The sequence below is a fragment of the Diospyros lotus genome, chromosome 7 (genome assembly GCF_014633365.1).
Source record: "Diospyros lotus cultivar Yz01 chromosome 7, ASM1463336v1, whole genome shotgun sequence".
NCBI classification, from domain to species: Eukaryota; Viridiplantae; Streptophyta; class Magnoliopsida; order Ericales; family Ebenaceae; genus Diospyros; species Diospyros lotus.
In genome coordinates this window covers 27752759-27772366 of record NC_068344.1, presented here as the reverse complement: position 1 = coordinate 27772366, position 19608 = coordinate 27752759, and the positions used below count along the sequence as shown (strand labels likewise).

The window sequence follows — 19608 nt, the reverse complement described above, 5'->3', positions numbered from 1 at the left end:
ATTACAGGAGGATTGATTACTCTAATGAACTACGAAAATAAAATTCAGAGCATTTAAGACTATAATATTTATATAATTGCAGTCTTGCAGATGTTACATTAATGATGTTCCAAAGGCTTGGAACCTTATGCTTTGGGAGAATTGCAATGTATGACGTGTCTCGTGTATTTAAGAAGACTCAGAAGGGAACAGAAGACAAAAACTGCTATAATAGATAGAACAATTTGGACCAGAGAGTGCTGAAGCCATGTCCTTTGGAGACTCATTAATTTAGTCAGTTTCATGCTGATCGTGTAAAAAGCCACTCAAAGACATTCTCTTTTAACACTTCAACTATAAGTCCCCTTCATGGATTTATGTGACTTTTCAAACTCAAACCCGTAAGTTTAAACTCTAAAACTTTTGAGCACTTCCTGTGCAGGCGCATGAGTGGAAGCGTCTTCAGACCCATCTCTAATTTGCCCTACATTCGTCTCCTAGAGAGATGCTCGACCATGGACCAACTGAAACAAATTCAGGCGCAGTTAATCACCACTGGGCTAGCTCGTTTCACCTACGTCGCCAGCAAAATCTTGGCCTTCTGTGCACCGTCCGGAACGGGTGACATGAACTATGCGGGGACAGTTTTCAATCAAATTGTGGCGCCCACTACCTTTGATTTCAATACCATGATAATGGGTTACTCCAGAAGCTCAGAGCCCGAAAAGGGTCTCGGAGTCTATGTTCTGATGCGAAGCCAAGGCTTTGAACCAAATGCCTGCACTTTCCCGGCTTTGGCCAAAGCTTCTGCTTGTGTAAATTCAGTGTATCAGATTCATGGTCAGGTGCTGAAGTTGGGGCATGGTTCTGATGTTTTTGTTATAAGTTCCTTCATATGCATGTACTCGAAATATGGAGCAACAAATTTGGCTTACCAAATGTTTGAAGAAAGTTCGATTAGAAATGTAGTTTGTTGGACCAGTCTTATTAGTGGCTACTGTAGTAATGGGTTTGTTCATGAAGCTCGCCAAGTTTTTGATTCAATGCCTGAAAGAAATGATGTTTCTTGTAGCGCTATGGTTTCTGGGTATGTTTGGAATGAGCATTTCAATGAGGCGATCGAGCTGTTTCAAGGGCTCAAGATTTGTGGTAAAGTGAAGTTGAATCGGTCTCTTTTGGTGGGCGTTCTAACTGCCTGTGCGGCTGTGGGTGCTTATGAGGAAGGAAAGTGGATACGCTCTTATATAAATAGGAACTACTCAGTGCATGAGCTTGAGCTGGGCACTGCACTGATACATTTCAATGCAAAATGTGGTCATATAAAACCTGCATTAGATATCTTCAGTAAAATGCCCTTCAAAGATGTAAGAACTTGGAGCTCTATGATCTTGGGATTAGCAATCAACGGGAATAATGAGATGGGTCTTGATCTTTTTGCCGAGATGGAAAGAGAGGGACCTAAACCAAATGCAATAACATTTGTTGGAGTTCTAGCTGCTTGTAATCACAAACCTCTAGTGAATGAAGCTTGGAGATTATTTGGCCGTATGAGTAAAGTTTACGGTATATCACCTGCGATTGAGCACTATGGCTGCATGGTTGATATCTTAGCCAGGGCAGGCCGAATAAAAGAGGCAGAGGTTCTGATAAAGAGTATGCCAATGCAACCAGATGGAGCTATATGGGGATCTTTGCTTAATGGGTGTCTGATGCATGGCCATGTTGAATTGGGGGAGAGAACAGGGAAGCTTTTGATCCAGATAGAGCCTCAACATAGTGGGAGGTATGTCCTCCTGGCAAATATGTATGCTGTAATGGGCAGCTGGGAGGGTGTGGTGAGGGTAAGGGAAATGATGAAAGAGAGGAAAGTAGATACATTTCCTGCTTGGAGTTTCATTGAGATTGAGGGAGTAGTCCATAGATTTGTTGCGGATGATAAATCTCACTCTCAATCAAGAGATATCTGCGGAGTTTGGAATCAACTTATCAAGGAATTTATGTCTCTGTCCCATGGATCAGTTGAGGCAAATATCTTCTAATCTTTGGTGACTTCTGTAGTTTAGTAATACCGTTCAATGTAAAGAACAATGAAACAGCGGCGTTGATTCTGCCAATCAAATGGGGTCTAAATACACCCTACCGATACTTTAGTAGGTAAGCTCCTGGACATTTCGTGGTAAGTTATTGCTCTTGTCATCTATGACTGAGTCTGTGACGTTGATGATAGAGACTTCACATAGGAGGAAATTTTGTTTATAAAGAGGGCAACCATGAACACATAGAGCCTACATTGACCGGTTCCTCTTAAACTTGGAGCAAAGACTTAAAAAAAAAAAATAGTCATCTAAATATTTATTTCAAATGGTTAAAAGATAGTAGGCCTCTGTCGCGACAGTAATGTTGTTCATTTATGACCTGAAAAAAGGTCATTGGCTTGAAATATAAAAATGACTCCTTCACATAAAAAAAAGCAAAAAATAAATTACATATAAATATAACTCTCTTTTAGTCCTCACAAAATGAGGAGTCTCGTGTATTGAAAACACTTGCATTTTATTAAGAATGGAGAAACCACAAATCATAGAGCCACGGAGCGGCACCATTTGTATGTTACTTCTAAATCTTCGAGTGTGCTCCAAGTGTACAGGGGGTGGGGGTGCCAAAAAATTTAAAGAAGCAGGAGATGGTGATGAAACCAAAGCTAAAATGCCTAACAAATCCCATTCACATGCCTTGCACTAACCGCCTTCACCCTCCATCCCCAACAAATACTCCCCATCCCAGCATCACTCAGACCGTCTCCTTTTTGTCTTGTTCACCAACCATTTCCACCTTAAGATGTATTATCAGTCACTTGTCCGCTCATTTTGGTTTCTCTTCTCTTCTTTCTCTAATCTCTACTTTCTTTTGCTTTTGAGTTTTGACGCCTGCTTAGAAGAAGAGCATGTCTGCAGGAATTTTGTCAGTTCCAATTGGTGCTGGGTCAAGTTATATTGGCTTGAATGCTAACCCATCAAAGCTTTTGCCTGCCAAGGCAGCAGTTGCATGGACCAGGAAAACTGTCTCTAATGGCTCTAGAACCCAATGCATGAAGGTAGTATGATTTAGTAGTAATGATTTTTGCTACTTCTGAGCTTCTTCAGTTTGTGTTATTGCTCAGGACTGATCTTTATGTTAACAGACATGGAATCCAATTGATAACAAGAAGTTTGAGACACTCTCATACCTCCCACCTCTCTCTGATGAATCCATCGCGAAGGAGATTGATTACATGCTCAAGAAAGGATGGATCCCATGTCTTGAATTTGACGCGGTGAGGATCCCACATATAGACAAGATGCATTTGCCATTTTCATACCCCCATCATCATATCGACTCCTCATTCTTTGTGAATTATGATGTTGCTGTATGATGACTCCATTTCTAAGATGCGTGCAAAAATTGTCTTTGATTTCATATATTCATATGGAAGTTATACGTGAACATCTTGCGGATTGAGAAGCTAAAAAAGTCGATTTTTTTAATAATATATTTTTTATTTTTTATTTTTTACTTTTTTGTTATTGCTGAGCTAATGTTAAGACAGCATTTTTGCCAACACCAAAAACTATATATTTATGCTTCCTAGTAATAGTATTGTTAAAAGTAGTTCGTTTAATCACTAGGCAAACATGTGTACCACTGCTAAAAGCATGGTCTGACCAAACATTAAACTATTTTGCTTAAAAATTAAGGTGATTCTTCCAAAAGCATATTTTACGGAAGTGATTTTCTGAACGGCCAAAGTAGAATATCAAACGGGCATATCATTTGGACTTTGGACTCTCTGGATGGGAATGCTATCTAATAAGTGGTTTCTTTGTTCTCTTTTTGGGTGTGAAGGTTGGGTATGTGCGCAGGGATAACAGCCGAATTCCGGGTTACTATGATGGGAGGTACTGGACACTGTGGAAGCTGCCAATGTTTGGATGCAATGACTCTTCTCAAGTGCTCAATGAAATCGATGAGTGCAAGAGGGCATACCCAAGTGCTTACATTCGTTGCTTGGCCTTTGACAAGCAGCACCAGGTTCAGTGCATGGCTTTTGTCATACAAAAACCCACCCCCACTGCCTCCTCCGCCACCTAAATGCTTCTCTATCCATCCGTGTCCTTTTCCATTATTGGGTCAGAATAAGGTTGGCTTCTTACGTTTAAATAACTACATCTAATCTGTGGCACATGAGAATGGACCATTGTTTTGAGCTCCTATGCCGTGGGAAAGCGAAAAGGTTTGCTTCAGATATGTAACCAGGCTCTACTTAATTCACAAAAAATGATTTGCTTTCTTTCTTTACGAATTGTTATGTTTTCTATTATGTTATCATTTTTGCAGTTCCCAAACAGTCGAGAGTCGGTCCACTCTAATGTTTTATCAAAATCTTATTTGGTCGCAGCCAAACATGAGAATGGCTTGGACTCGAAACCTTTTGAGTATCATCCCTTGCAGCGTTAAACTTGGGTTGCCACCCACCATGGAGCTTAAACTTTTACCTCAGCACATACAATTAAAAGACCTTAGATACCCATACATCCTATGAATTAACAACCCCCCCTCCATTTTGAATTCCATAATTTTTCCTTCCCACTAAATCTTACAAACCAAAGAAATGTTGGAGATTCAAAACCACAACTGGGGTGGGGTGGGGTGGGGGTGGGGGTGGGGCGGGGCCGAGGCCGGGGGGACCATTTAGCCTACATTTCGTTATACAGTCATCACACAGTTTATGAATCAATTCATCCCCACGGGACTTCAGCAGTATATATAAAAATCAGATACAAAACACGGTGAAATACATTCCAGCCCAATAGTATTCTGAAACTCAAGTGTAATATATTTTCAAGGAAATATTTCATGTTAAAGCACATCCACCAATTGAGTTTCAGGCATCGTAGCTGCAATCTCACTTCACCTCATCATGTCAATTGATACGCATGACCTAAATTAAATCAGATAGAAAAACAATGAGTCAAATCCCACCAAAGAGACGGGGAAAAATGTAAAATCTATCAGTAATCTTCCATAATTCTTTGTCCGGTTTACATTTCAAATACTTATCAGAAGTCATTCATCAAATGATAGCAATGCTTGAATTTACCCTGCGATCAATTATATCCTGGATAAACTCACGTGCCATCAATAATACATTTTAGGTGGACAATATCAAATTATTGTACATGCAACCCACTATTACAAATCATTATAATATCACAAATTAAAAAATGATGGCCATGAACAACAAAAAGTGGATAAGTGGAAGATAACCTAGAGAGAGAGAGAGAGAGAGAGGTGGAAAAAGTCCCTCCCCCGCCCGGGGCCAAAGTCTCAGGCCTTCATGCCGGGCCAAGGCAGGCGTACCAAGCATGCATAAGCATGTGTTGAGCCTCGTCTTTTGCCCATTTGACACGGATAAGCTAGACTAAAATCTATCATCTTCTTTGGGGTTGAGAAGTACAATAAGTTCTGCAGTCAACACCCAAGACCACAAAACTAACCATGGTCCAAAATGAAGAAAGAATGCCAAAGAAAACTACTTGGCCCAGGGCCTTATTTGCGATTCAAATTCCTTAAGCGTGTTGATGATTTCCACTTTACAAGGCCTATTTACAAGGCTAGGGCCTTGATTTTTTGCCTAGAGCTACTCTGTTCCATTTCCTAAGGTCACCTTCTAACAACTTGGCCTATTTACATGACAAATGCTTGAAGAACCATAAACTATGTAATAGACCCATAAATCCTTTAACTCAACCAGAAAAACCAGTGGCACTAGGCCACACATTCTCAAAACCTAAAAAGAGTGAGCTCAGACTGATTGCACCACATTGAGCAAAAATAACATAATGATCAAATCCAACTTGATGCGAACATTAAAAATTAGCATACAAAAAGCGATCCCCAACAAGAGCCTAAAATCTATTCACTGCCTGAGCCCCTTCATTCTTAGGAATAATGACCAAAAAATGAAGTATTTTCAAAAGAGCTTGAACTACGTAAATCCTTAAATCATTGCACAAACCTCATTACTAACAACAGTCCAACACAGTTGAAAGAATGCCAATCAAAAACCACCAGCATGGGCTTATTTCCATCCAAACTCTTATGAGTCTTGACAACCTCCTCTTCAATAAGAGGCTTTTCCAGTCACTCACTAATCAAGACAATGAACTTTAAAATCGAAATCTATGGTGGATTGACTTCCTCTTCTGGGAAGAAAAGAAGAAAAAAAGAATTCAAAAAGATTCCACCACCCCAACACTGAATCAAACTCCTCAAAACCAAACTTCTCACCAAAACCAAACAACATAATTTAATCTTCAATGAACATTGGTAGGGTTGCAAATAAACCGAGTCAAGCCGAGCTGAACCAAGCTCAAGCTTAGCTCACATGAACCGAGCTCAAGCTTAGCTTGGGCTTGACGAGCCAAAAGATTGACGAGCCAAGCTCAAGCCCGAGCTCAACAGAAATGATTAACTTAATATATATAATAATTTTAAACACATTAAATTTAATGATATTATTATAATAATTTAAAGTTTGATAATTTTATGTTAAATAATATATTTATAAAATTATAAATAAATTTATTAATGTATTTTTGAACAAGCCTATTCATGAGCTATTCGCGAACTTCTAATCGAACATGTTCACGAGCCTCTAATTGAACATATTTGCAAGCTTTAACAAACCAATCTTTACTGAGCTCAAGTTCGGCTCGTTTACAAATCAAACTTCAAAGTTAGGCTCAAGTTCGACTCGTTTACCTTAACGAACGAATTCAAATGAAATTTTGTCAAATTGAGCACCAAGCCGCTCGAGAATGGCTCATTTCATTTGCAACCCTAAACATTATCCATTTCATGAAACAACCTTGTGCAACTATCCCCTTGTTTTGAGAAATATAACATAAAATTCAGCTTACATCACATCACTTTTAAAGAATAACTTACTATGCTCCCTTTTCACTTTGATTCTACTAAGCCTCTTATCTACCAAAATAGACTATCTAGCTTCTCTGGCATCTGAAGATATAATATCCGAAGTAATCTATCAACTCTCACCAATATTTTAACTCAAACCCCCTCTTATTCCATTTCTTGAGATCACCTTTTAACAGCCTTAGCTTCTTGTCAAGACAAAAGCTCCAAAATCATAAACCACACAAGAAAAACAGAAATTTTTCAAGCCCATTTCTCTCAAACCCCCTCTTATTCCATTTCTCAAAACCTAACTGGAGTATCCCAACCCAAGCCCATCATTGTAAAGTAAAATAAAATCATTATCTGATCTAATTATGCAATAAAATGGGACTAATTAGCATCTGAAAAATGATCCTCCCAACAGACTAGATAGCATCTAAACGAGACCACATGTCACAACCCTAGGGACAATAGATAGGTAATATTGTAATTGAGCTACATATATTGTTTGTAATTCCGTTAGGCACACATGGTTGCTGCTATTTTTGTTTGTGCTTTCGGTTACAATCACTGGAGAGCAGCCGCCTATGCCTATAAAAGGCCAATTGTAAGAGGATGGGGATTCATTGTGACTGATATTGAATCTTTTCCCTCTTCTTTTCTGTTCTCTCCCTCTCACTCGAACCCTCATTTCTTTCCAAATTCTTGCTGTTCTCCCTATTCAGTCTAACTCTCCCTCCATTTTTCTCTCTAATTCTCGAGTTCTACCCAAATTAGTCACTGTCAGATCTTAGGAATTGATATTTGATATCAGAGCCAGTGGTCCTCCAACCATTGGATGGTGACTGGGTTAGAAGAAGGTGTCGGCTGGGAGGCGATTGTTGAATCACAGAAATCACAACTGTGATTCTGGCAAGTAAGGAAGGGGCGAAGTAGAAGCAGGTCTAGGGGCGATCATTGCATCACAGCAATCACAAACAAAGACCAAGAGATTTTGAATTCGCAGTGATCACGAGCAGATAGCAATCGGTTGCAGGGGTTCCAACAATCGGATTGGATTGGGGTGTGGGTTGCAGCCGTCGTCAATCTTGATTGGCGGCAAGTACAGATTGGAGGAGGCGAATTAGCTGCAGAACAAAGTAGCTGATTGGGTTGCAGACCAAAGAAGGAATTCTGTTGTAGAGCGGGGGTGGCAAATTCAGTTGGAGAAATGGATGAAGGGGCTAGAATGAAACAACTAGAAGTCAGACTCGATATATTGGAAATGGGGCTGCGCCAAACTCGAGAGGAGGTGGGTCTTGGCAAGGCCAAAAGCACAGTGGCTAGGGAGGCGCAGGCATTGGATCAAGATATGAAGGAAGAACTCACCAGACTTCACATGGAGATTGCTAATGTCAACCAGCGGATCAATGGAGTCCTAGAGATCATATCTAGGACACCGCAAGTGAGTCTGCTGGCAGAATTTCCCCCTAGAGCCACTGCAGGAGCTGGGATCTTGCCGCATGCTCCTGATTTACCGGCAATGGATGATCAGGCAGAATTTGAACCAGATGTCCAGGTAAGGGGAAATTATGTTACTCATCCTCATAACCCTATGCCTAGGTTAGAGATTCTGATCTTTGAAGGGGACAAGCCTCGATAGTGGATTCGACGGTGTGAGATTCTTCCACCACTATCAGGTGGTCGAGAATCGAAGGGTGAACTTGGCAGCAGCATTTCTCAATGATATAGGCATATAGCTGACGCTTGGTTCTGAGGGTGGAGTAGGATGAGGAATGAATATAGGTGGCAGGAGTTTGCAGAGGATTTCAGTGAGTGGTTTGGAGAAAGATCTATGGCAGACATTATTGAAGAAAACAAGCTGAAACAAAAGGGTTCTGTAATGGAGTACCAAGAACGGTTTGAGGAGTTGAAGTCACTCATGCTAAATTCCCATCCAACACTGACTGAGGCTTATTTTGTATTGAGTTTCATTAGCGGATTGAATGAGGAATTACATCCTACAGTGAAGATGATGCACCCTGTTGCTGTGAAACAGGCTGCAGAGAAGGCCAGGCTGAAAGAGCTGGCACAGGAGGCTATATTTAGGAAGCACAAGCTGCAGCCGAAGGCAAATCCTGTGAGCAACCAGTCAATTGGAGGCAGTTTAAAAGCTTCCAACCCCGTAGCTCAGAGAGGGACCTTAATTCCTAAGGCCATACCAAGCCCAGCACTGGTTAAACCCCTATCTGTGGAGCAGAAAAGAAAGCTTGGGCTATGCTTTGGGTGTGGGGAAAAATACAGCCCCGGTCATTCATGTAAGAGGCAGCTGTTGCAAACGGAGGGGTTAGAAGAAGAAGTGGAGGGAGAAGAAGGTGTTGCTCATGAAATGGAAAATGCAAAGGAAGGAACAGCAGGGGAGGAAGATGGAGAAATCTCCCTGCATGCCTTGCAAGGCTGTCCATCGGGGAAGATAATTAAGGTAAAGGGGAATTACAGGAAGAGGAGATTGATAATTTTGATGGACAGTGGCAGCACCCACAGCTTCTTGGATGAAGCCACTGCCATGGAACTACAATGCCCCACATTGGCCATATTCCCCTTATCAGTTACAGTGGCCAACGGCAACAAGATGATTAGTAGATATAAGTGTCAAAACTTTCAATGGAAGATGCAAGGGCAGGAGTTCTGCAGAATCCTGAAATTGGGAGGGTGTGATAGAGTCCTTGGGGTGGATTGGATGAAAATGGTCAGCCCTCTAGTGTTTGATTTCAACAAACTAGAGGTAACATTTGAAATGGAGGGGAAGAAATTGACCTTGACAGGGAGTTTAGAGACTGGAGAATGTAAATTAATTACAGGTAAGTGTCAGGACCTCGTGTCCTGGCAGTGGAATCCTCCTCGGATAAGGGGAATTAGGATTAGAAAGAAAAGGGGGAGAGAGAAGAGAGAGAGACTGAACAGAGGAATCTGGGGAGGGAAATTGAAGATAAAGAGAGGGAAATGTATGATTCTCCTATGAATTTTCCATGCCCTTTCATTGAATAGGGAAGCCTTTATATAGCCCCCTCTTCCCGTCACTCCTTGGTAGTTACAACCCTAACAGCCACTTGTTATTCTAACAATACTAACAGTACTAACAGCCCCTCTAACCATCTAACTACCCAACAGCCTAAACCATCTAACTGCCACCCAACAGCCTAAACCCACTACCGTTACATCCTTCACCCATTTTAACCATCTATTGTTACACCCATAGTAAGTAAAAATACAAATTTTCCCCAGAAAGCCATAGGGTCCTGACAGTAAGAAGATGCAGAAAAGGCTCCAGCAAGAGGGCACTTCAGGGGCTCAATTGTACTTTATATATGCTGTAGAATTGGAGGGTAACAGCAAGGAGGAAGTAGTGGCTGGTGAACATCTTATACCTGCAGCTGGTTCTACCTTACACTCTCTTATGAAGGTACATTCTCCAGACCCCTTGCATTTACTTTTGATTGAATTTGAGGATATATTTGCTGAGCCCACTACCTTACCCCCTAACCGATTTTTTTACCACTCTATTCACCTAAAGCCAAATTCTGAACCTGTAAACATTAGGTCTTACAGGTGGATCTGTTGGTCAAAGAGATGTTAGCCAAATCAATTATCCAACCAAGCCAAAGCCCCTTTGCTTCTATCTTACTAGTTAAGAAAAATGATGGAACTTGGCATTTTTGTGTGGATTACCGTCAGTTGAATGCCATCACCATAAAGAACAAATTCCCAATTCCCATCATTGAGGACCTTCTTGATGAACTAACTTCAGCCACTGTTTTTCCAAAACTTGACCTAAGGGCAGGGTATCACCAAATTAGGATGAACCCTGCTGATACCAAAACTGCTTTTAGAACTCACCAAGGGCTTTATAAATTCACTGTCATGCCCTTTGATTTGACCAATGCTCCTGCAACTCTCTAATCCCTAATGAACCATATATTCAGCCCCTACTTGAGAAAATTCATCCTTGTATTTTTCGATGATATCCTCATTTACAGCTCTACATTTGAACAACACCTAGACCATTTGAGGATAGCATTTAAAATCCTTAGATCTAATTAATTGTATGTAAAGTTGTCCAAGTGTACTTTTGCTAAGACACAGGTGGAATATTTGGGCCACATTATATCAGGGGAGGGAGTGCAAACTTATCTTAAAATAGATTGCTGTCATGGTTGATTGACCCAGGCCAAAGACTGTTAAGGAGCTGCGGGGGTTCCTGGGCCTTACAGGCTATTATAGAAGGTTCATCCAAAATTAAGGAATAATTAGCAGGCCTCTAACTGAGTTGCTTAAGAAGGACAGCTTCCAATGGAACCCGAGTCCTGAGGATGCATTCCAAGCATTGAAAGCAGCCATGACTAGGGAACCTATATTGGCTTTACCTGATTTCTCAAAGCCATTTATCCTAGAAACTAATGCATGTGACATGGGGATAGGGGCTGTGGTGCAGGATGGGAGGCCCTTGGTGTATAATAGTCAAGCTTTAGCCCCAAAGCATTTGGGACTAAGCATATACGATAAGGAGCTGATTGCAGTATTGTTTGCAGTGGAGAAGTGAAGACATTACCTGGAAGGGAATCAGTTTGTGATAAGGACAGATCATGAGAGCCTTAAATTTTTTATACAGCAACAATTACATACACAGCTGCAGAAAAAAAGAGTCACCAAATTGCTGGGGTTGGATTACGTGATTCAAGAAAGGTAAGGAGAATATAGTGGCAGACACTTTCTCAAGAAGGGAAGAAACAGACAGCTGTCAAGCCATTTCTACTATAGTCCCTGATTGGGTACAGGAGATTTCAGCTAGCTATGAAAAATGAGAATGGACTAAAAGACCCTTGTGTCACAGCTAGCCATTCAGCCAGCAAGTAAACAGGGATACTCTCTTTCAGCAGGGTTATTGAGATTTAATGGGATGTTGGTGGTACAGGATGATGACCAGTTGAAGGAGCGGATTTTGCAGTCCTTGCACAGCTCTCCCTTGGGGGGGACATTCGGGGCTAAGGGTCACCTATCATAGGGTGAAGAAATTGTTTTTTGGCAAAAACTTAAGAAGGATGTGACTGCATTTGTCTTGACCAGTGCGGTATGCTAACATTGCAAGCATGATCAGGCTACCTATCCTGGTCTGCTGCAGCCATTAGCCATTCCGGGGGCAAGCCTGGTAACAGATCTCCATGGATTTTATGGAAGGATTGCCCAACTCTGAAGAGAAGGATGTTATTTTGGTGGTGGTGGACTGATTGACTAAATTTGCACACTTCTTGAGTCTGGCCCACCCTTTTACAGCTCAAGAAGTGGCACATCTACTGCTGGATTCTGTTTTAAAAATCCATGGGCTGCCACCATCCATAGTTTCAGATAAGGACAAGATTTTCACCAACACCTTTTGGCAGGAGTTGTTCTGGAATTTAGGGGTGAAGCTACACATGTCAACGGCCTATCACCCTAAAACTGATAGGCAGACGGAGAGGGTCAATCAGAACTTGGAGAACTACCTCCAGTGCATTTGTTTTTCGAAGCCTAAGAGCTGGAACAAGGGGCTGTCCCTTGCTCAATGGTGGTATAACTCGAGCTTCCACAGTTCACTCAAGAGAGCTCCCCTTGAAGCCTTGTTTGGGTACAAACCCCCACTGCTACCTGCTGTAATACAATCTCCTAATACTGAAGGGGCGGTGGACTATTATTTGCAGCAGCAGCAAGAGGTGTTGCAAGTGATAAAAAAGGAGCTGGCAGTAGCGCAAAATTGGATGAAACAAATTGCTGACAGAAGGAGAAGTGAGAGGCTGTTTGAGGTAGGAGACATGGTGTATAAGCAATTTCAGCAGCATGCATTCTCACCTTCCCCTGCATCTAAGTTGAGAACTAAGTACTTTGGGCCTTTTCTAGTCAAGGCTAAGGTGGGAAAGGTGGCCTACCATCTGAAGCTACCCCCAGATATACAGATTCACCCTGTTTTCCATGTTTCTTTGCTAAAGATATCTGTTGGCCCTACAGAAATCACCAGTCCTCATTTACCCCCTCCAGCTGAGGACTTGGCAGAAGATTTTGAACCATTGGCAGTGCTGGAAAAGAGAGTTATCTACCAAGGATCAATGCCCCTAACACGTTCTTGTGCAGTGGTCTCACTTGCATCCTGACCATACCACTTGGGAGTATCTTCCTGATCTACTTAAAACAGTGCCCTAGGGTAGTTCAACTGTTATGATTTCTTGGGGACAAGAAATCTTTCAAGAGGGGGGGAATTGTCACAACCCTAGGGACAATAAAGGGGTAATATTATAATTGAGCTACATATATTGTTTGTAATTCCGTTAGGCCCACATGGCTGTGCATGTGGCTGCCGCTATTTTCATTTGTGCTTTGGTTAAAACTGGAGCACTGTCAGTACCCAATAACTCACTCAATTACTCGCCGAATCAACCACAATACATATACAAATCAGAACATAAAAGAAAGACAGAATTGAAATAGTAAAAGGAAGATCAAACCACAAGTCTTGCACGCCGATATTTACCCTAGTTCATGCCACGGAAATGGCACTACATCCAGCAGCTCCATCGAGAGAACAATCAACTAAGAATGAAAGAAATCAGTACAATGAATCACTCGCCCTCTCATACAACCCAAGTACAATACTCTTAAAAAGAATTCAAGAACTATTCTTATCACAACTCTCTCTCTTTGAGAATGAAATGTTTTCTGATTGATGATTACAACTGATCCCTTGCCCTCATATTTATAAACTATGGGGCAGACCAACCTAGGGATATAACCGACTCTATAAAGTCTAAACTACCCCTAGTATATTCAGTTAATTACAGAAACATCCTCCACACTAACTGCCACTTGATTATCATCATTGACTCCTTTGATTTCTTCTAAACTTCCAGCACACTTAACTTGGGCAAAACATCAACAGCTTTCAGTTACAATAAATGAAGAGCAGCCGCCTATGCCTATAAAAGGCCAATTGCAAGAGGATGGGAATTCATTGTGAATGATATTGAATCTTTTCCCTCTACTTTTTTGTTCTCACCCTCTCTCTCAAACCCTCATTTCTTTCCCAGCGCTTGTTGTTCTCCCTATTCAGTCTAACTCTCCCTCCATTTTCTGTCTAATTCTCAAGTTCTACCCAAATTAGTCACTGTCAGATCTTAGGATCTGACACCACAAAGGATAGACAACCCACCAACACCAAGTAAAATCACTGCTTTCAAGTGCCAAATCCATAAGCTCTTCAATTTCGATAAAAATAAATTCGTGATATAAGACATAAAACCATCACAACTCATAGTTGTCAAAGGCGTGCCTGACGCATGCCTAGACACAAGGCACACAGAGGCACAACAATGTTCGCCTCATCACCACTAAGGCACAGCACCATGCTTGAGGCGCTGCCTAGGTGCACGAGGCACACGCCTCATGCAAGGCGCAAGCCTCAAGGCGCATGAGGCACATTTCTTGTATATATAAGTGTATTAAAACCCTATTTCTTGTCCATGTCATCTTAGATCTTATTTTTTGTTGATTTGATTGCATATTTTGGAATATTGGTGAAAGGCAAACCTAGCAGTGTAATCCGGAGGTCTGCCAGATCTCTCACTCACTGAGATCCTTTGGCAGTGATATTCACTCACTAAAGAACTACTCATATCTGCATTTTGCTTCATTTTTGTTTCTTTCTTCTAATTTCTTTTACAATTTAGAAGAAACTAATTCTATGTTGTAATTGTTTTCAGTTGTGTTCTACTCTAATTTGTTTTTCTTTCTTCTAATTTCTGTTGCAATTTAGAAGAAACTAATTGCTAATAAACAAATGTTTTCATTGTGTGATTTACTGAGTTTTTTTTCTCTTCTAGTTTCTTTTCCAATTTCTGTACTTTTTTGTGTTGCATGTTCTACTGTAATTTTTTTTTCTTTCTTCTAATTGCAAAGGAAATTAAAAAAAACTAATTGTTTCCTGTAATTTTTTTTGCAGCATGTTCTGCTATAATTTTTTCTTTCTTCTAATCTTTTTTGCAGTTAGAAGAAACTTATTGCAAAAGAAACTAATTGTTTTTTTGCAATAATATTAGTTGTTATTATAAGGTTAGTCAGTTGCAATTTATGATTTTATGAGCTTGCATCTATCTCCTTATAGGTACATATTGAAAAGAATAGTGTATAAGTATTTTATAAGCATTTTAAATAAATGTGTGCCTCATGTGCTAGAGGCTTGCACTACGCCTTGCAGCTCACACCTAGGCCACAAGCACCAATTTGCGCCTCAGTGCCTTTGACAATTATGGCACAGCTCACTCTCTGTGAAGAATATTTGATAAATTTGCATATGAACTTTTTAACTCTTCAACCCCTATGTTCTTAGGATAAAGGATTTAAACAGTAGCATCTTCAAAAAAGCTAGATCTATGAAAATACTTACTCATTACAGAACCCCATTGCCAACCACACTCCAACATCAATGAAAGAAAACCAACAGAAAACCATCAAGCCTAGGGGCCATTTTTCCATCAAAACTCTAAGAGTGATGATGAATTTGTCTATTGAAAAAGGCCTCTCAAGCCACTCACTTTAATGAAGAGAAAGAACTTTAAATCCAGACTTACAATAGATGGTTTCTGTAATTCCTCTTCCAAAAACAAACATGAATTAAAATTATCCAAGATGTTATATAATCCTCTAGAAACCATCTCCTCCCCGCACTAAACTTATCAATATGATTGACCTTGTATGAACATTAACCATTTTAGGAAAGAAGTTAGTATTCTTATCCCTTTCTTTTAAACAACCCAACCTAGATTTTGCATTTCCCAATGCAAAATAAATAACTCACCTCCCTTTTCATTTTTGTTCTACTGAGCTTCTCATCCACAGAGAGAGATAGTCCGCCTCTCGCTTTTTCTTTTTTTCTTTTTTTGGCTATTTATAGTCCACTCCTTTAAAATCAAAAGATTCAATATCTTTAAGTGGCCTATCAATTTTCACCTGAAATTACCTAAAACTCCTCTATTCTATTTATTGAGGTCACCATTTGACAGCTTGAGCATTTTAGGAAGATGAACCCTCGATGACCATAAACCATATAAGAAACCTCAGAATTAATAACCACTCCACAGAACCAACCTCACTAAGCCACATGTTCTCAAACCTAAAAGGAGCAGGCCCACCATTGTTGGGCAAAACTAGAACATGATAGATGAAAGCTGATGCAAACATGACTTATTAGCATCTGTAAAATGATTCTCTCAGAAAGAGGAGACTTAAAAACAATCTAATTAGACCTAAAGATGGATTATTGGATGACCAAAACCAAGTAAAACTACCACCTTCGAGGGGCAATTCCATGAGCTCTTTATTCTAGATAGAAACCAGAAATCCTTCCTAGACGATCCAAAACAAACATCTAGCTTCCTCTAAAGGACATCTAATACCATAAAAATAACATGGCCAGAAAAGAAAAGGGAAAAAAAAGGTATATTCCAGAACCTATCTACCAAACTCTCCCTGTTCCTTATCAACATCATTATTTGAATTGTACCCTCCAGATAAGATCCATATGAAATTATCTTCAATACGCCAGACTAGATAACAAATAGATGGGAACCAACAATACAAGCCTCTTAGTCATTAAGACACTAACATTCAAAAAGATTTGATAAATCTTCACAAGATAATAAATAGGATCTAATTCATGTGTCTTTAGCTTTGTTGGTGCTCCCATCATAATTTATCGAACATCCCAACTTCTTAAGTTTCTTAACTTGCTTAGGAGAACAAGGCAAACAAAACAAGCTAGATGCAGCACGGTCCTTAGACTTCCTCCTTTTTCCTTCTAACCTCTAGAACAATATAACCACTTCCTAATTCAAAAGCCCACCACCAAAGGACCCAAAGCAATACCTATATCCTTATACCTATTTATAAAATACTTAAAAGAATCAAAGATTCTTTACAATAATTCATGTTAACCTAGTTATTCTTAGAGATCCAAAACGTATATGTAATGTGAATGTATTTATTTATTTTTGACATATATTGATTAATTTATTGTTGGGTAAATGGGGTGTTGTATTTGTCTACATGTTGTCTTATGCTTTTCAAGGAGAATATTAATATTTGAATCTTATAACCGTCTTGTAATGCATGGTTATGCCCATTCCTCTTATTTGAGCCTTTTTTATCTCAATCAGTGGGGACCTGGTGAGACAATCAAAAAAAAAAGAATGCAATACAAAAGCAAGAGCCTACAGAAAGTAACTGTCTTACACCAATTAAGTACATGCAATCCCCTTATTTTAAGGCTAAAATTAGTGGAGACAGAAAAGATACCAACAATTGTCTATGGAAAAGGCATGCATCTAAAAGGGTTGTTTTACATTGATTAAGAGCAAGCTTTCATGTTCCCTCCACATACTTGTTGCGTGTTATTCCATCTTTTATTTTAAAAACCCTTCAGAAGTTACAAGGAGACCACCTAATGGTGAAGAAGGTTAAATTATTGTTTCATGGCATGCAATATGGTTTGTACCTCTTCAAGATGGGGCTAAAATTTTCTAACAAACTCCATAAGTTTAAGGGCCTTGGAAATTAGCCATTGAAAAAAAAAAAAAAAGATACTCTGCGAGGATGGTATCAGCTAAGGTTCACATTTCTATTTCCTATAGGTACAGCTGCAGTTAAACGAGGTGGGATGTCTGCTGCTTAGGGTTTTCTTTTCATATTGTAGCGGGCAAGGCAACATGGAAGATTATCTTTGAAGAGAAGGTAATCAATTTGTTTTAGATTATTCCCTTGATACAAGATCATCAAAATTGAAGAATAACGGATCTTTTTTTTCCTTCCTGGATAAAATGAAAACACAAGAAATGATACTCTAATTTAAGAATTCCTAAAAATAGAGAAAAACCCAAACCCTAGAAATACCCACTGTCATATCATCGCTGTTCTCTCCTCCTAATGATTTTATATCAGTCTCTTATAACTGAGAAGGTTACCCATAGTGTTTAGCTAGCAAGGATTTTTACACTATCTATAACCTCAATTTTCAAAATTAATAAGTTTCAAAATGTTAATAACACATTTCTAATGTAAGTGGCTGATCAACAAACTTAACAAACTCAATTTCTAGCTTGTATTTGTCAGTGCTCTTGAACGACGGGAGAAACCCAGACACCCGAATTTCGCAATTAAGGGGTCACAGTAGAGGTGTAAATCTTAAGTTAGTCTAAATCAGAGCAAAATCCCAACATAACATCAACAAAGTAGTAAGTACTATTATACATTCAGAGAAAGAAACAACCCTAACCTTAAAAAACAAGAAATTAGCGATTCCTTTCGGCTGGCAATGGCCGATTGAATCCACCACGTCGATTCATATACTGCCTGGGCTGCCGCTTGGTCACCGCTCTCACTCCACTCGCATCCGCCCCAGCCACATGCTTGCCCTTCGTTGAATCAAACCCCACTGGAATTCCCAAATTCTTCATCATCTCTATCTCGTCCGCATCGACGACCTCTTCCTCAGCCCCCCCACTGCCAACGCCACCGTCCACCGTGGAGCCCTTCTTCAGCTGTTCCCTAGCAATGACATCGACGAAATCCGACACGGCAGCCGCCGCCGCCCTCTGCCGGTCCCTGTCATCCTCGTCGCCGCGCTTGTGGCGCTTCCGCGGCGGCTCCGGCGAGGGAGTGCGGTGGTGGTGGTGGAGCCGCCTGCGGTCGGGAGTGCGGGAGCGGGAGCGGTGGCGGGATCGAGTGCGGTCAGGTGTGCGGTCGCGTTTGCTGCGGTCGCGTTCCTTTCGGTCGCGATCTCGATCTCGATCTCTGTCGCGATCATCCCTCTCTCTTCTCTTGTCTCGGTCTCGGTCTCGGTCTCGGTCGCGACCTCGGTCGCGTTCGCTCATTTCGGACGGCGGCCAAGGCAGAACGAGTGGTGCTGGAAGTGTTCATGTGATCGATCATTTTGGTTTTTGAAGGCTGAGAGAGAGAGAGAGAGAGAGAGAGAGGGTTTTGAATCTAATGGGACAGCTTAGGTGTCCAGGTGCAAAGAAATTACACGGATATGGTAAATATAATTTTAATATTTATATTTATTAGGTAATATATATATAATTTTTTATATTTAGTTTTATTATTTAATAAATATTCATCAAATACTTGTACACATTCAACTTAAATAAATAAATACATTTATTTTTATCTTAAAATTTTAATTAAGTAAGATATGGGGTTAGTAGTCTTGGATTAACTTACTTGATTAGGTTTAGACTTAGGGCGCGTTTGATAGTCCAAATTTTTCAAGGAAAAGGTAATTTTTTCATCTATTTTCTAACTTTTACATTGTTTGATAGCATTTTTTTTCTAGAAAACTCATTTCCCCATTAATGATCACGTGAGGCCATTTTCTTTCAAACCATGAAAATCAAATTTCTTAGAAGAGAAGATAGAATTTTCATGGCAATTGAGAAAGGCAATGGGTGGGCGACAGCTGGGTATGAAGGAGAACGGTAGATGGGTGGGGAGGGTTTGTAAATTATTTTATATTTTATATTTTTAATAATTAATAAATATAAATGTATAAAAAGGGAATATGCCAAAAATTACATATAAATTATTTTTAAAAAAAATAAAAAAAAATTAATTTTGTAG

At 40.1% G+C, this 19608-nt stretch overlaps 4 protein-coding genes across 4 annotated transcripts; 3 read left to right on the top strand and 1 right to left on the bottom strand.

Annotated features, from left to right (window-relative positions):
* Window positions 1–215: 215 nt before the first annotated feature.
* LOC127806459 (pentatricopeptide repeat-containing protein At5g66520-like) lies at window positions 216–3073 on the top strand. Its single transcript, XM_052343768.1, has 3 exons — window positions 216–293; window positions 422–2133; window positions 2934–3073. The coding sequence occupies exons 1-2, from the start codon at window positions 283–285 to the stop codon at window positions 2016–2018; spliced, it is 1608 nt and encodes a 535-aa protein (XP_052199728.1). The 5' UTR covers window positions 216–282; the 3' UTR covers window positions 2019–2133; window positions 2934–3073.
* LOC127806461 (ribulose bisphosphate carboxylase small subunit, chloroplastic 3-like) lies at window positions 2924–4403 on the top strand. Its single transcript, XM_052343771.1, has 3 exons — window positions 2924–3073; window positions 3161–3292; window positions 3862–4403. The coding sequence occupies exons 1-3, from the start codon at window positions 2924–2926 to the stop codon at window positions 4105–4107; spliced, it is 528 nt and encodes a 175-aa protein (XP_052199731.1). The 3' UTR covers window positions 4108–4403.
* A 92-nt stretch (window positions 4404–4495) lies between these two features.
* LOC127806460 (uncharacterized) lies at window positions 4496–18943 on the bottom strand. The gene is made up of 2 exons (XM_052343770.1): window positions 18266–18943; window positions 4496–4957 (listed from the first exon to the last, which is right to left on the bottom strand). Exon 1 carries the CDS (start codon window positions 18861–18863, stop codon window positions 18282–18284), a length of 582 nt encoding a protein of 193 aa, XP_052199730.1. The 5' UTR covers window positions 18864–18943; the 3' UTR covers window positions 4496–4957; window positions 18266–18281.
* On the top strand, window positions 8705–10875 carry LOC127805643 (uncharacterized). Its single transcript, XM_052342394.1, has 3 exons — window positions 8705–9776; window positions 10293–10378; window positions 10525–10875. The coding sequence occupies exons 1-3, from the start codon at window positions 8705–8707 to the stop codon at window positions 10873–10875; spliced, it is 1509 nt and encodes a 502-aa protein (XP_052198354.1).
* Window positions 18944–19608: the final 665 nt, after the last annotated feature.